This window comes from Molothrus aeneus, chromosome 4 (assembly GCF_037042795.1).
Source record: "Molothrus aeneus isolate 106 chromosome 4, BPBGC_Maene_1.0, whole genome shotgun sequence".
Taxonomy (NCBI): domain Eukaryota; kingdom Metazoa; phylum Chordata; class Aves; order Passeriformes; family Icteridae; genus Molothrus; species Molothrus aeneus.
This window is the reverse complement of record NC_089649.1, coordinates 19,413,701-19,427,632: the sequence shown is the minus strand read 5'-3', so window position 1 is coordinate 19,427,632 and position 13,932 is coordinate 19,413,701. Positions and strand designations below refer to the sequence as shown.

The 13,932-nt window shown below is 51.2% G+C and overlaps 1 protein-coding gene across 1 annotated transcript in view; it reads left to right on the top strand.

Moving 5' to 3' along the window:
* The first annotated feature begins 2,039 nt into the window (after window positions 1-2,039).
* IGFBP7 (insulin like growth factor binding protein 7) overlaps window positions 2,040-13,932 on the top strand; it is a 16,935-nt gene continuing 5,042 nt past the window's right edge. The window contains exon 1 of the mRNA XM_066548046.1: window positions 2,040-2,535. Coding sequence (XP_066404143.1) covers window positions 2,040-2,535 — 496 coding nt within the window. The remainder of the gene's footprint in view (window positions 2,536-13,932) is intronic.

Here is a 13,932-nt window from a genome sequence, read left to right as displayed (position 1 = left end):
GCCCAAGAGTATCTGGGCTCATAATACTCTGATGGCAGCAATCTAGGGGCCTGTGAGGGAGATGTGTGGCAACTGGCAGGAGACAGCAAGAAGAGGTGAACTGTGCAAAATGGTTTTTGTAGCTGGAACTGACAGATATGTCCATCTGTACATTTCACCCCTTTCCATCAGTCCTCTAGTGAATTGCCCATAAAATCCAAACCAAAGCAAAACACAGCACAGGAACAACCAAGATGTGTAAAACTCCTCAAGTGTGGGGTACTGCTTGCTTGTGAGGGCAGCCCTTCTCCCAGAAGAAGAGCACACAGCACTTCCAGAGTGAGGAATGGAGAAATCCAAGGACATGTATGCAGATGGTCCCAGGAGAAATGGAGGAATGTCTCATGCTGAGCCCCAGGGAGCCAAGGAAGCATGTGGTGGGAGCCTGTTCCCACAGTGTCAGCAGCTGAACAGGCATGAGTGGGTCAATGCCTCCAGAGCAGATTTGGGAGCATGGGGAACTTGCAGCCCCTCTCAGCTGGCCTGAGTCACAGCTCCAGCTGTTCTCTCCATGGGAAGGGACACGGTGACCTGGGGGCTACCCAGCAGGGCTCAGCCACTGGCAATCCAAACCAGACAGTGCCAAATCCCTCAGTACCACAGGGTAGAACACTAGCTACCTCTGTCCTTCTCCTCCCACTGTGCAGGCCCTGGCAGAACCAAGGCTGAACAGCATCTCGGCCTGGACTGCCCTGCAGGAGATGGCAGCTCCCACGGGCACAGGCAGGCAGGAGGGCAGGGGATGTGCTGCCCTGCTGCCCCTCTGCCTGAGGGGTTTATCAGCATCGTGGTGCTTTAGGTTTGGCACTTTCAGGACACTGTTTTGACAGCAACTTTGCCCAGTGCTGCCTGAGGAATATTCCCAGTTTCTGGTGGTGGCAACAGGCCCCCACTCTAGGAGACTGTTCAGGAGCCATTCCAGGGCAGGAGCCACAAGCTAAGGTAAAAGAAAGCAGCAGAAAGAAATGTTGTTCTGTCCCAAGAATGAACAGGAGAAACCGAAAAGCTCTCCTTCTCTTCCTTGCCTCCACTCCTGAAGGACCCTGACAGGCTCACCAGCACCTCTGCAGCCCCCCACAGCAGTGGCGGTGAGCTGAGCATGGGTGGGTGGCAAGAATCACAGTATCATCAAGGTTGGAAGAGATCTTCAAGATCATCAAGTTCAACCGTCCAGCCAACACTACCACTGCAACCCCTAAACCACTAAATCATCACCCAGCACCAGATCCAGATGACTTTTAAACACCTCCAGGGATGGTGACTCCACCATCTCCCAGGGCAACCAATTCCAGTGCCTCAGTGGAAATTTTTCACCTTAACAGCGAAAAATGTTTTAATATCTAGTCTGAATTTCCTGTGCCTTGGCTTAAAGCCTTTTCCTCTCCTTCTCTCACTGCAGGCACGGCAGAAGAGACAGATCCCCCACCTCACTGCGGCCTCCTTTCAGGGAGTTGTAGAGAGCAATGAATGCCCTCTGAACCTTCTAAACAAACCCCTCAGCCCCTCCTCATAAGACATGCTCTCGATAGACCTTTCACGAGCCTTGTTGCCCTTCTGTGGACACGTTCAAGCAACCTCAATGTCCTTCTTGTAGTCAGGGCCCCAGAACTGAGCACAGCACTCCAGGTGCCGAGTACAGGGGCACAATCTCTGCCCTGCTCCTGGCCACCCTTACTGACCGAGGCCAGGATGCCATTGGCCTTCTTGTCGGCCCGGGCACAGCTGGCTGGCGTTCAGCCGGCTGCCAGCCGCTCCCAGGGCTCTCTTGCTGCTGGAAGTAGACGAGGGAACAGCCGCGATGCCGAGTGCGGGCAGCCGGGAGGCACCGCGCACCAAGGGCTCAGCCGGCGGCGCGGAGTGTGGGCGGCCGCGGGATGGCGGCGGTGCCCCGCTGCCGTGGCCGTGGCCGTGGCCGTGACCGGGGCCGGGGCGGCGCCGCCGGGGAGGGGTTTCCCCGCCGCGGCTTAAGCGGCTGCGGCGGGCGGGCGGGCCGTGCCGCCATGCCGCCCTCCGCGATGCCGCTGCTGCTCCTGCCGCTGCTGCTGGCGGCGCTGGCGGTGCCCGCCCCGGGCACGGCGGCGGCTGCGGCGGCGGCGGCGGCGGGCGGCTGCGGGCCCTGCGATGCGGCGCGGTGCCCGGCGCTGCCGGCGCGGGGCTGCCCGCTGGGCCGGGTGCGGGACACCTGCGGCTGCTGCTGGCAGTGCGGGCGCGGCGAGGGCGAGGCGTGCGGCGGAGCTGCGGGGGGACGCTGCGCCCCCGGCCTCGAGTGCGTGAAGAGCCGGCAGCGCCGCAAGGCCAAGGGCGGCCCGGTCCCCGTCGCCGCCGCCGCCCCCGCCGGGCCGCCCGGCGTGTGCCTCTGCAAGAGCCGCTACCCGGTGTGCGGCAGCGACGGGCTGACGTACGGCAGCGGCTGCCAGCTCCGCGCCGCCAGCCTGCGCGCACAGAGCCGCGGCGAGCCCGCCATCAGCCAGCGCAGCAAGGGAGCCTGCGAGCAAGGTGCGGGGCGCGCCGCGGGGCGGGGGCGGGACGGGATGGCCGCGCCGCTGCCCGCTCTCACCGGGCAAACCCCGCGCTTCGGACCGATTTATCCCGACGGGGCGCTTCTTTGTAAAATGGACGTGGTTTCAGACCCACCTTAAATGGACTGGAGAGTCCCAGTCGAAAGGCGCTGCCTAAACTTGGAGTAACGCTTCGGACCAGGCGCAGAAACGCAGAGGAACTTGGGCGCTCACTGCTGGCTTCCAGCGGTGCTGGAACTACACTCCCTCACTTTTCATACTTTGCCTGAAGCTTGCAATTTGGGCTGCTGCGAGATGGAACAAAAGGGGTGAGCTGTCCAGGGGAGTGTTCTGCCCGGGATGGTTGCAAGCAGAGAGGAAAGGAAATGATTAAATGGATGTGAAAGCCACAGAAATTAAGAGCCAACATTCACTGGCTCGCTTTGGTTCTAAATGAAAACAGTGACTCTACTGTCCGCTGCACGTAGCGGTTTGCACTTGCAGCATGTTCGACCAGGAGCTTGGTTCATCCCAAGCTTTTTCTTAGGGATGGTGCTCAAGGAAGAAATTGTCCTGCTGTGGAGCCTCCACTAGAAATTCTGGCCTCTGAGAGTAGTTTTTGCCGGGCGGGAGGGAGGAGTAAGACATAGCGTGCAATCCATATACTAAACATCTCAAGGACAAGATTGCAGCGCCAGTGCTGTTTTGGTGGAGGAGTGTTCTCATAAACACAGTATCTGCAGGTCACAACCTCCACCTCCTCCTTCTCTTGCTTCTCATAACTGAGGCCAAGTATTTTGCAAAAAAAACGTTTCTGAAACTCCCAAGGCAGGCATGAAAGACTGGGTGAGGATTGAGTTATGTGCTTTGACGTCGCCCATTAAATGCCCTGTGTGGCTTTTCACAAACCTTGTGCAAAGCATTAGGCTTACATATTAGCCAGAAACAGTGTGGTACAGAATTAACTCTTGAAGGGAAGGAGTTTCAGCCTTCAGGGCAATGTGGAATGAGATGAGAATGGCCTCAGTCTGTGCCTATGTCTAGTATTTGGAAAGAGCCTTTCCTGCCCATTTTAGGCTTCAGGAGTCCTAAAATGTGTGCTGCTTCTTGGCTCTGCCAGCCCAGACAAGTGAGCAGATGGGTTTGAAAGGTTTCATGCTTCAGGTGTGCACTTGAGAAGAAGGCTGTGTTCTCACTTGTCTTGCCCACAGTAATATGAGAGTTCATTGCAAAGCAGGAATTGATACTTCTAAGATACTGTCCCAACCCCTGGCTGCACTTCCTGGTGTCTGTCCCAGACTGGATGCTGGTTTGACCTGGTAGGGCTTTGGTCCAGACTATGGAGACAGAGTTTGATGAGGTCAGTGCAAACACTGGGTCTCAGAGTGGGACAGCCATTCCATGCACAAGCTGCATCCCTTCCTTGGAGAAGGTCTCTCCAGGTGTGAAGATCTGCAGCAAGACACCTTTGCGGGCTGTTACCTGTTCAGGAATTTCCTTGGAGCATGTGGTGCAGAGCAATGTTCTGTCCTCCATCATTCAGGAGACCCATTCTTCTTTTGGCTTCTGCTGCTGGGAGAGCCCTGAGATCCCAGGGAAGGGAGCAGGATGGACATGGGCTGCTCAGCAGCGGTGTCACAACTGACCCCTGAGAGATTTCCCTCAGCTGCATGAGCCCTCCTTGTGCCATGGGCCTTCTGGGGTTATGCACTGCTCTGTGGCTTGCCACAGAGGCAGGGACTCATCCAACAACCATGCTAGAGACAGCTGGAAGTATTTCTCTATCCCTCAGGGCCTCCAGGCAGTTAGGAGCATGGGGTGGGAAGGGCGGGGAGTTGTAATCTTCCCATGGATTTTGAAACACTGATAGGAGAGAACATCCATCCTATCAGCCTGACAGGATAGAGCCTTTTCCAGTATCTTTCCAGAGAGGAGATGACACTTTTCCAGGTTTCTAGAAGGACCTGAATACTGTGGTAGTCAAATAGTGGAAGTTCTGGTTTTTGCCATTTCCCACCACAAACAGATGCGATCTCCTTAAGGCACTATCTAGGGTGGGATCCAGCACAGGGAGACCACAAACAGGCAGGATCAGTCATTTTCGTGACACTTTTTGCACAGAAAGAAGTCCTTGGGTGACAGAGCACTTGGGCTTCCTGCTTGTGGTAGATGGGCTCTGAGGTGTCTGCATGCCCTCACACATTAATTTCAGTCCAAGAGAGAGCAGCCTATCAAGATAGTATCTAAAAAGAGATCCAGAAAAATGTTTTCAGCAGTGAGTCCTAACTGTGTTTGATTGCTCTTGGGATTTTTAAATTTTTTTTTGTTCAAATGGAGCTGAAGGGGGAAGAGTTGTTTTGCACATCCTGTTGAATATTTCTTTGATATTAAATAGCAAAAGGAATGAGCACGTTCTCAGCCCTGCAGAATTCACCTTGACCTTGTCCTTGATTGTTTCCCAGACCTCTCAGGTGTGATGTCTGTGTTTTGTACAGAAATCATGAAGCCATGCAGAAGAAGGTAATTCTGCAGCAGCCAGAACTTCCTGCTGGAGGGCAAAGGAAGACAGAGTTGAGAAGAGTTTGAAAGGACAGAAATAACCCTTGCTCTACCTGCACTTGGCAGATGGAGGGGTCCAGCTGGTCCTTTCTGGAGTGGGTTTTATGTGGGCAGGACTGTTGGGGATGTCTGGAAGAGGCATCCTACTTGATTGGCAACTCCTTGAAGCGGCCTGGCTGCTCCTGGTGCTGTGCCAGCAGAAAAAGCTGCCTGCCTTTTTGCTCTGGGGGAGCATTGATGCCATGGTGCTCCCTACTGGCTGGGCTCCTGCTTTACCTCACAATTGCGCTCAGAGCTGGCTCTGGTTTGCCCTGCTCCCTGTCAGGGCACCACTGCCTGCATCCCACCTCTACCTGTGTGTCCCAGCAGCCTCTTTGTAGCTAATCACATGCTGAGGATGCAGGAGGTGGATGCTGTGAGGTTTTCCATCTGCTTTCCAACATTGCCTTAAACAGATTGTCTGTTTGCTCTCTGCCCATGAAAATGCAGCTCAGGTGTGCCTCCAGGTCTTGCAGGCAGGGCAGGTCAGACACAAAGCAGAAGCCTGCTGGTGGGGCAGGTACAGGCAGTGTGGGGTGCCTCCCCTGGGGCCCCTTGGCAGTGGGGGAGGCTGCTCTGCCAGCTGGGGAGCTGCCCTCTGCTCTGTCACTGCTGTCACACAGCTGTGCACAGATGTTCACGAGTGCCTCTTAGGGAGGTGGTGGCTTCAGGAATGTAGGCTGAAATTCAGTTTGCAGTGCACACACTGAGGCTGTTTGCAGCCAGCTAGGACCTGGGGCCGGAGGACTGTGGTGCCCACTGCCATGCAAAGCCAGCTGGCATAAAGAATTAGGCTTGCATGGCTCAGCTCAAGCCAGGCAGAAAAATAACCTCAAAGCACCAGCCCCTATTAAAAAGAAAAAGCCAACAGGATTCCTGATGATGATCTCTGAGCTGAAAAATACCAGGCACTGACTTGTTGCCTAACCAATGCAAGAAGGGACAAGTACCCCTGAGTCTTTCTTATCATTAGCTGCCAGCAGATACCTGCTTTGAGAGACGTGACTGCTGGAAATACTGCCAAAGTTCCCTCTTTATGTGGTTTGAAGTCCCTAATGCTTGTTCCAGCAGGGTTGAGGTGTCCAGGTTGTTTTTCTGTTGTCAGTCAAGACTTTCTCTTTGTGTTATGCTCCCTTCTCTCTTGGTGGAAGCCAGACTCTTGTGCTTGCTCAAATGCAGTGTGCCACAAAGCAGCTCTCAGCAGTCTTCAGAGGACATTGTTTCACTCTCAGGGGAGCTGGTGCTGCTTTGTACCTACCTACAAAGGCCTCCTGGGGGTAGAAGCTCAGGGCCTCTCTGTGTGAAGGGTCAATTTGCTGGCTTGCCAAGCAGTCTGCTTTATTTCTAATCATCTGAATGTGGTTTAAAACTCTGTGGCTCCATGAAAGTGTTTTTCCAGCACTGGGAACATGCAGGGCTTTTCCTTGTGATTATGAGGGCTCACAGGATCCCTCCCACAGATAAACAGCAGACCCAGAAGATATTCTATTACAAGGGACTATAACCAGCATTAAACTTGTCTAAATCTCACCAGCAAGGAGAGCCCAGTCACTGGAGCTGTGCTGACCCCTCAGAGAGGTATCTTTTTGGCTTCCCAGAAGCCCAGACAACCCTCATGGAAGGGATTTTTTTTTGCTAAGGTGCCACACACCAGCTCTGGGGCACAGAAGAAGGTGGGTATGAGGTTTCTTGGCTGTCCATAGGGTTTAAAAAAAACCAGGCTGATGGATGTAGGATTGTGACTGCCAGGCTCTTGTGGAGACTGGCAGCCCCAGGGGCAGATATATCTCCCCTCCAAATTCCTGCCAATTTACCCCATCACTGGTTTTGCTTTGCTGATGCTTCACTCTTCCATGAAGGTTCATCTGTGCTGCAAACAAAGAAGTGCCAGGTTCCCACAGGTCAACTTCAAAACAAGAAACATGAAACATCTGTTGGCTCATTCCATCCAAATTCAGCTGTTGAGGCTTTGCCAGAAATATCATAGTTTTGAGGGTGGTTTGTTTTATTTTTTTAATCCACCACCAGAGTAGAGCAAAAACAGGAGTTTGGGAAAAAAAGCTTGTGGGAAATGGCAGACTGCTGTTATCACTGAGATTAGCTCATCTTCTCCTGATACAGCTGCCTTAAGTACAAAGGCCCCCAACTCTAGACACCACAAAGCATAGTTCATAGCCAGGCACATTTTGCAAGAAATTCTTCTAGATTTCTTAACAAGAGGCTCAGATTGCTTTAGTTCTTTACCTCCATTCTTCCTTTTCTGGATTTTAAGGGACTTAGAAGAATATACACATTTCATGAGTGGTTTTGTCTTTGCTGGGGAAAGATTTAGAAGACTTTTTGCTAAGCTATCTTGGTTGGAAATGAACCAAGTTCCCTGATTTTCCTGGGAATCTGGTTTGAGTTTCTTCATCAGGTGGGAGTGGGGGGTCTTGCAGTGGTGGCCTGCTACCTGCTGGCTTCCACTGCAAAGGAAAACCTTGCTTTGGTAGCTGATCTTTCCAGCACTGTTGTGCTGCATCCTGAGAGTCTGTGGCAGAGCACTCTGGGATGGATCCCATCAGGGCCCAGAGACTTGTGAGTGTCCAGCTGGCACAGCAGGTCACTGATCATTTCCTCATGGATTCTGGGGGCTTTGCTCATCTCCCCATCACCAACTTCCAGCTCTGGGAGATGGGTATCCTGAGGACAACTGGCCCAGATATTTTAGACGAAGGCATTAAGTGCCTCTGCCTTTTTCTCATCCCCTGTCACTGCACTACCCTCTGCATTCAGCCAATGATGGAGACACTCCTTGGTCCTCCTTTTGCTGGCAGTGTATTTATAGAAACTTTTTTTGTTGTCTTTAAATGTAGCAGCCAAAAAAAATCTAGTTGGGCTTTGGCCTTTCTAATTTTCTCCCTACATGACCTCACAACATCCTTATAGTCCTCCCATGTTACCTGACCCTTCTTCCAGAGGTGATAGATTCTCTGTTTTTCTCCTAAATTCCAGCCTAAGTTCTCTGTTTAATGAGGCTGGTTTTTTCCCTGGTTGTTCTACTCTTGGGGACAGTCTGCTCTTGAATATTTAACAATTCCTTTTTTAAAACACATCCAGCCTTCCTGGACTCTTGTGTTTCATGACTGACTCCTCAACACTGCTGTTCATTGCTCTCAGTGTTCAAAAATACTGGTGATTTAAAATTCATGTGTAACTTTGGGGACTTCCACTGTTGTAGCACAGGTCATAAATTCCTCCTTAAAAGACATTCCACTATTTGAAAAGGTTTTGGTTCATTGGAGCTTGAATTTTTATGGTTACTGTGCTAAAAGCTACTATGGAAGTTGTTTAATATATTACTTGTCAGAGTCCTAGAGAGCAACAGTATGCCAAGGGCTTCACTGCTCAGGAGGATCCTGTATTTCACCTGTGTCTTCATTCTCAATCATCACAGCATACCCAAATTCACTAGGAAGGAATGACTACTGATCAGCAAATTCCACCCTATGTTTGTTTTTTCTGTTGCTGGAAAGGCATGCTGTGTTTTAAAAAATGTGTTTAGTCCTTTGTTGGGCTGAGGTTGGCTGAGGTTAGAGCTAAATAGGAGATTACCACGTAACAAGTCTAATCAGGTTGGATTTTTGAAAGCCCTGCTTGCTTTTCCATGCAGAAATGCTGCCATGCCTTTTTGCTGTCTCCGTTTTCACATTCTTTCCAGGCTTTAGCTCATGGAAGTAGATGATCTTTAAGGTCCCTTTCAACCCTCACCATTCTGTGATTCTATGATACAAAGGTCCTGCCCAAGGTCTCTGGAGAGAGGGTGGTTTTTACCAGCCCAGGGTAAAAGAGCAGGGCTGGTGTTTCCAGCGGCAGCGGCGTGCACCACGCTGAGCCCGGTGCTGTGGAAAGCAGGAGTTGCTCCATGGCACAGTGATGGTGGCCCAGGGCCCTTCCTCGCTGAGCTGGCTCAGGCTCAAGTCTGCAGGGCTTGGGCCAAAGCTGAGTTTGTGTTTGCAGCCTTTCCAGAGCCTGCTGAAGTCTGGGGGGAGCATCCGAACACACACAGCATCCAACACTCTTCCTGCATCCAGTCTCCTCAGTCTGCTCCAAGACAGGCTGCAGGAGGATGAGAGATGCCTTCAGAAGGTAACAGAGGAGGTTTGTCCATCTGCCAGAGTGCAGGCTGCTTGCTTTGGGAGTGGGTAAGGCTGGGAGCTGCCCACACTTCCCGTCTGCTGCCGCCTCTCCCAGGGCACTGACGTGGGAGGGAGCAGCTGAGGCCATGCCAGCTCACATCACTGGATGTCCATTGCTTATGGAAGGTTTCCCTTTTTCCATATAAAGTCATTTTGAAGGGAAAGTACTTTACCAGCAACTTAGGAGACTGGAATCAGTTTATTTTCAGACTTGCAATAGCTTGTGAGAGTGAACAATGTTCAGCTTTTGCTTGGGTTTGTCCTCCTGGGGAGTGTTCCCAGGCAGTGTGTGCCCTGGGGCTGTGGCAGGGCAGTGCAGTGCTGCCTGGCAGCCAGGCTGACACCCACGTGAGCTTCAGCCTGTGCTACATGGCTCCATGTGTTCATGTCTGGGCATCCAGGCACTCCCAAGCACCAGGACATAGCCCACGGTGCTTAATGTCCAGCTGGTTTTTGCCTTTAGTCCCCTTGATTTTAGCAAAAAAAGCTACTGCTCTGCTTGCTGTGTCGTTTTCATTGGGTTGTTTGTGTCAACAGCAAAGGATTGGTGAGGAGCTCCTAGCTCTCAGCTGTGAGAGACCATGCAGCAATCAGTGAGGGACAAGTGGGTGGGCTGGGAGATGCCAGCTGAGGCTGGGCACAGAAGGGGTGCCTGGTGCAGGAGGGGTGTCAGAAAGAGATGCCAAATAATATCCTCATAATAATGTCCTCATATCCAATAATATCCTCATAATATCCAAGTAATAATATAATATATATATAATATATATAATATATATTATATATTATATATTATTATATTATATATTATTTTATATATATTTATATATTTTTTATATATTATTATATTATATTTTATATATTATTATATATTATTATATTATATAATAATATAATATATATTATATATATATAATATAATATCCAAAATATAATAATAATATCCTCATCGAGGATGCCAGAGGCTCTGCTGTGCACATTGCTGTGGCAGAAAAGCAACTACATATAACAATGGGAACTCCTTTCCAGCTGCTTTTTTTGACATAACACAGACTGTCAGTTCCCTGCAAGCTGCAGAAAAAGTGTTTTCAGGCTCTGTCCCAGGGTGAATGAGCTCTGGGGCTCTGTAAGAAGCGCCTTCCTGGGCCAGGGAGAGCTGTTTGTTTTACAAACAATGGGCAGAGCACAGAGGAAATGCTTGAAGTGCCTGTGGAGAGCAGCTAATCTCCATCAACAGCCTGGGCTGTCATCTTGGTTAAGGAGCTCATGAGCAGTCAGGGAGCATCTGTACATCCACAGTGTCCCTGGCAGGACAGCAGGGACCACTCAGCCACCTTGGTGCTGGGGACCATTTCTTTGGGCAGGTGCAGCCCTCAGGTCCTCAGCCTGAAGGAAGCTGATGGAGAAACCCTCCCTTCTGTGGGCAGTGCTGCCAGGAGAGCAGCAAGGCTCTGAGGTGCAGGCTGTGGGATGATGGCAGGGGGACTCCTTGCTGGCAGGAATCAAGACATCTGCTCTGTACAAGGTGGGCTGGTTTCCAGGCCCAGCTTTGCTCCCTTCACAAGAGCTCCTGAAGCAAGAGGGGCACTTGGAGGAGGGAATGTCCTCACATCTTCTGAAGTGCATGCAAGGCTCTGCCATCCCCTGCCTCTCCTGCTGTGTCAGGCTGCTGTCCATCTCTGTCCACTTTGAGGGCTGAGCATGAGTGGGACCAGCACAGGCAGCAAGCAGGGTGACTGCCATGCACCTGGTGTCAGCTCACTGTGGTGAGAATTTAGCTACTGCTGTGGCCAGTTGTGATTTGACTTTAAATCTGGTGACTTTTTGGCCTTTCTCATTTATTTTTAGTGGCAGAAGAGCCCAGCTCTAGAGTTTGGGCTGTATGGATTTCAGTCAAACGTCCAGAGAGAGCACAGTGACATTTCCCATGACACTTGCTGCATCTCTCAGGATGTGTATTCCCTCCTGGCCTCAGAGCTGTGTCAGATACAGGCAGAGGCCTGTGGATGCTTCCAGCTCATTTTACAGCCAAATGTAGAACGTCATGTTCTGCCTGGTTGGATCAGGATGTACATCCCGAGCTCAGGACAAGCTCATAACAGCCAACAGACAGGGCTTTGCTGTGAAGCTGTGCAGGCAATTCCCTTGTCCAAGAAGATAAACAATTTCTCCTCACCCAGGAGGTGGGTAGAAATTCCTTGTCTCTTTTTCCCTGACAGCAATTGCTGCTGAAAAATCATGATGTGACCTGTTCATCCTGGCAGGGTGAATAAACACCTCTGGGCAAGTGGGTGCCTGAACCCTTGGCACAGGGGGAAACTCAGCAGTAACCAAGACTGAGACACCTCAGGCAGGGGATTTAGTGGTGTGCTGAATGCTGCCAGTTCCCAACCAGGGGAGAATTGAGCCAGATCCTGGAAGAGCACAACAATGCCTTAACATCCACCTGGCTTTTAATGTAAGAGCCAAGATCTCTCCTTTTCTGTGGTGTGAGACTGTGATCATTGGGGGGCACTTGTCATCTTGGTTAACTTGTTTTTCCTGCCTTATGGAAGAACCCCAGTGGTAGAATGGTGTCCTACAGGGACAGACATAGCCCTGGCAGCTGGGGACAAGTCCCAGGCTCTGCTTTAGGAAAGCCAGTTTGCATGTGGAGGGTTGGACAGCAGAATAACAGCAGCAGCAGCAGGCTTTGCTGGGTGCATATCAGCTGGAGGCCCCTCACAGAGCATGGGTCCAGCCTGGGGACATTGTGTCCCATCACAGCTTCCAAGCACCTTATTGTCCCTATTGTTTAAGGGACACCAGAAAAAAGAGCAGCTGGGCTGTGCAGGAAGCTCTGCACTGGGTAAGGGGAGCAGAGTGCATGACCTGAGGTGGCCCCATCCTGCAGATGGCAGTGGGCTGGCCACTGCAGGGTACTCAGGGGAGCAAACCTTCAGCAGGGTGTTGAAATGCTGCTTGAATCCTCTTCTCAGCTGAGAGGCTCATCTCTGTGCTGATGGGGAGCACCTGGGCTGTGGTGCCTGCCAGGAAACCAGCCTGTGCTGACTATTAGGTGTGGTTTCAACCATCGCCCAGGGCTACACATAAAACGTTTCTGCTTCTCCACAGCTGCCTCCTGTTAAATATCAGAACTGGGATACTTCTGTAACAGAGAAGGTTGAGTGCAGCCACCCCTAGTCTCTAAGCAGCTTCCCTCCAGCTGGCTGTGTACAGTCATTCCTGGAGAGAGAAATCTCAGAAGAGCAAACGCTTTTCTGGGTTTGCACCAGCTGCTCAGGAGCAGGGAACCACCTCAGCATCTCTTGGGCTAAAATAGAAGCATGGCTGATACCCTTTGGCCATGATACTAGTGTGGGTCTGCCCCTGATCATGAGGAGGAAGAAGACACCAGCCTTCTGCTGGAAGATGTTGGTGCTGTGGGATGCACTTGAGACCTGCACCCCACTGTCTGCAACAGGGCTGCAGGGCAGAGTGCATGTGCAGGGCTGAAATCAGTGCAGATTGAGGACCCCATAAGGAGCATTAGGACCCATATCTGCCTCTCTTTTACAGGACTAGGAATGAGCTGTGTGTGGTCTGTGAGCCAGTATACCCAGGAGCTTCTGTCAGGCTGGCTCTGGAGTACCTGTCTGCATAGGAAATGCCTTCTCCTGATGGAGTGTAATGGGAGCTTTAGTTTCCTGTTACTGCCTGCATCTTCAGAACAGAAGGGGAAAAGCTGTTTGTGGTGTCCTTAGAACTATCAATAACTGGAAATAAACACTCTATGCTCCTTTGGTCTGCACTTCCTATTGCAGGGAATTAATAGCTGTGTTTTACAAAACAGCCTGGCTAAAGAGGGATTGAACAGAAACAGCCTTTCTTCCTTTCCTGGGATATGGGTAATGTCTCCAGCATTTCCCAGCCTGAGGGATAAACATCTCCAGCCAGATCTGCAAAACAACCCTGCTCTGATCTGCTTTAGCAGCAGTTCTCTATTTAACCAGGAATTGGAGCTCTCTGGAGAAAAACAGAGCTCTGCATTCACCCTCTCCTTTCCCGTATCTCACACATGGAGAGCTCTGCCACCACCCAGCCAGCCCTCTTTGGCTGAGCATGGCACACAGGTAAAACAGGAACAGCACAACATGGAATTCTGCTAGCCCACATTGAAATCATGCTGGGAGAAATGATGCTGCAAAGTTGGGCAAGCTCTTCATGGCATGACAGAGTGGGATGCACTCTGTCTCCTAGGGGTCCTTTCCTCCATGCCAGCTGACCTGGTGACTGCATGGTAAGCAGAGCCAGCAGTTGATACAGTTCTGCTCAGCCCCTGAGGTAACAGAATACAATCGGTATTTCACTTCTAACCTCAACCTTGTGAGGAGGAGGACTCATCACCTGAACTGCTCAACACTTGATTTTTCATCTGGGGCAAGCACCCATCAGTCTGGATGGCTCAAGGCTGGGTGTGTGTGCCACTTTGGAGAGAGAAGTGTTATGATGTGGGATCAGTCCAGTGAACTTTGCTCCTAGCAGGGATCACCTTCACCTCATCCTCAAAACTGTGACTGGCTCCCACTTAAAAGGCTTTTTTATGGAGGCAGGCTTGCAGTCACCTGGGTCTTAAAAGC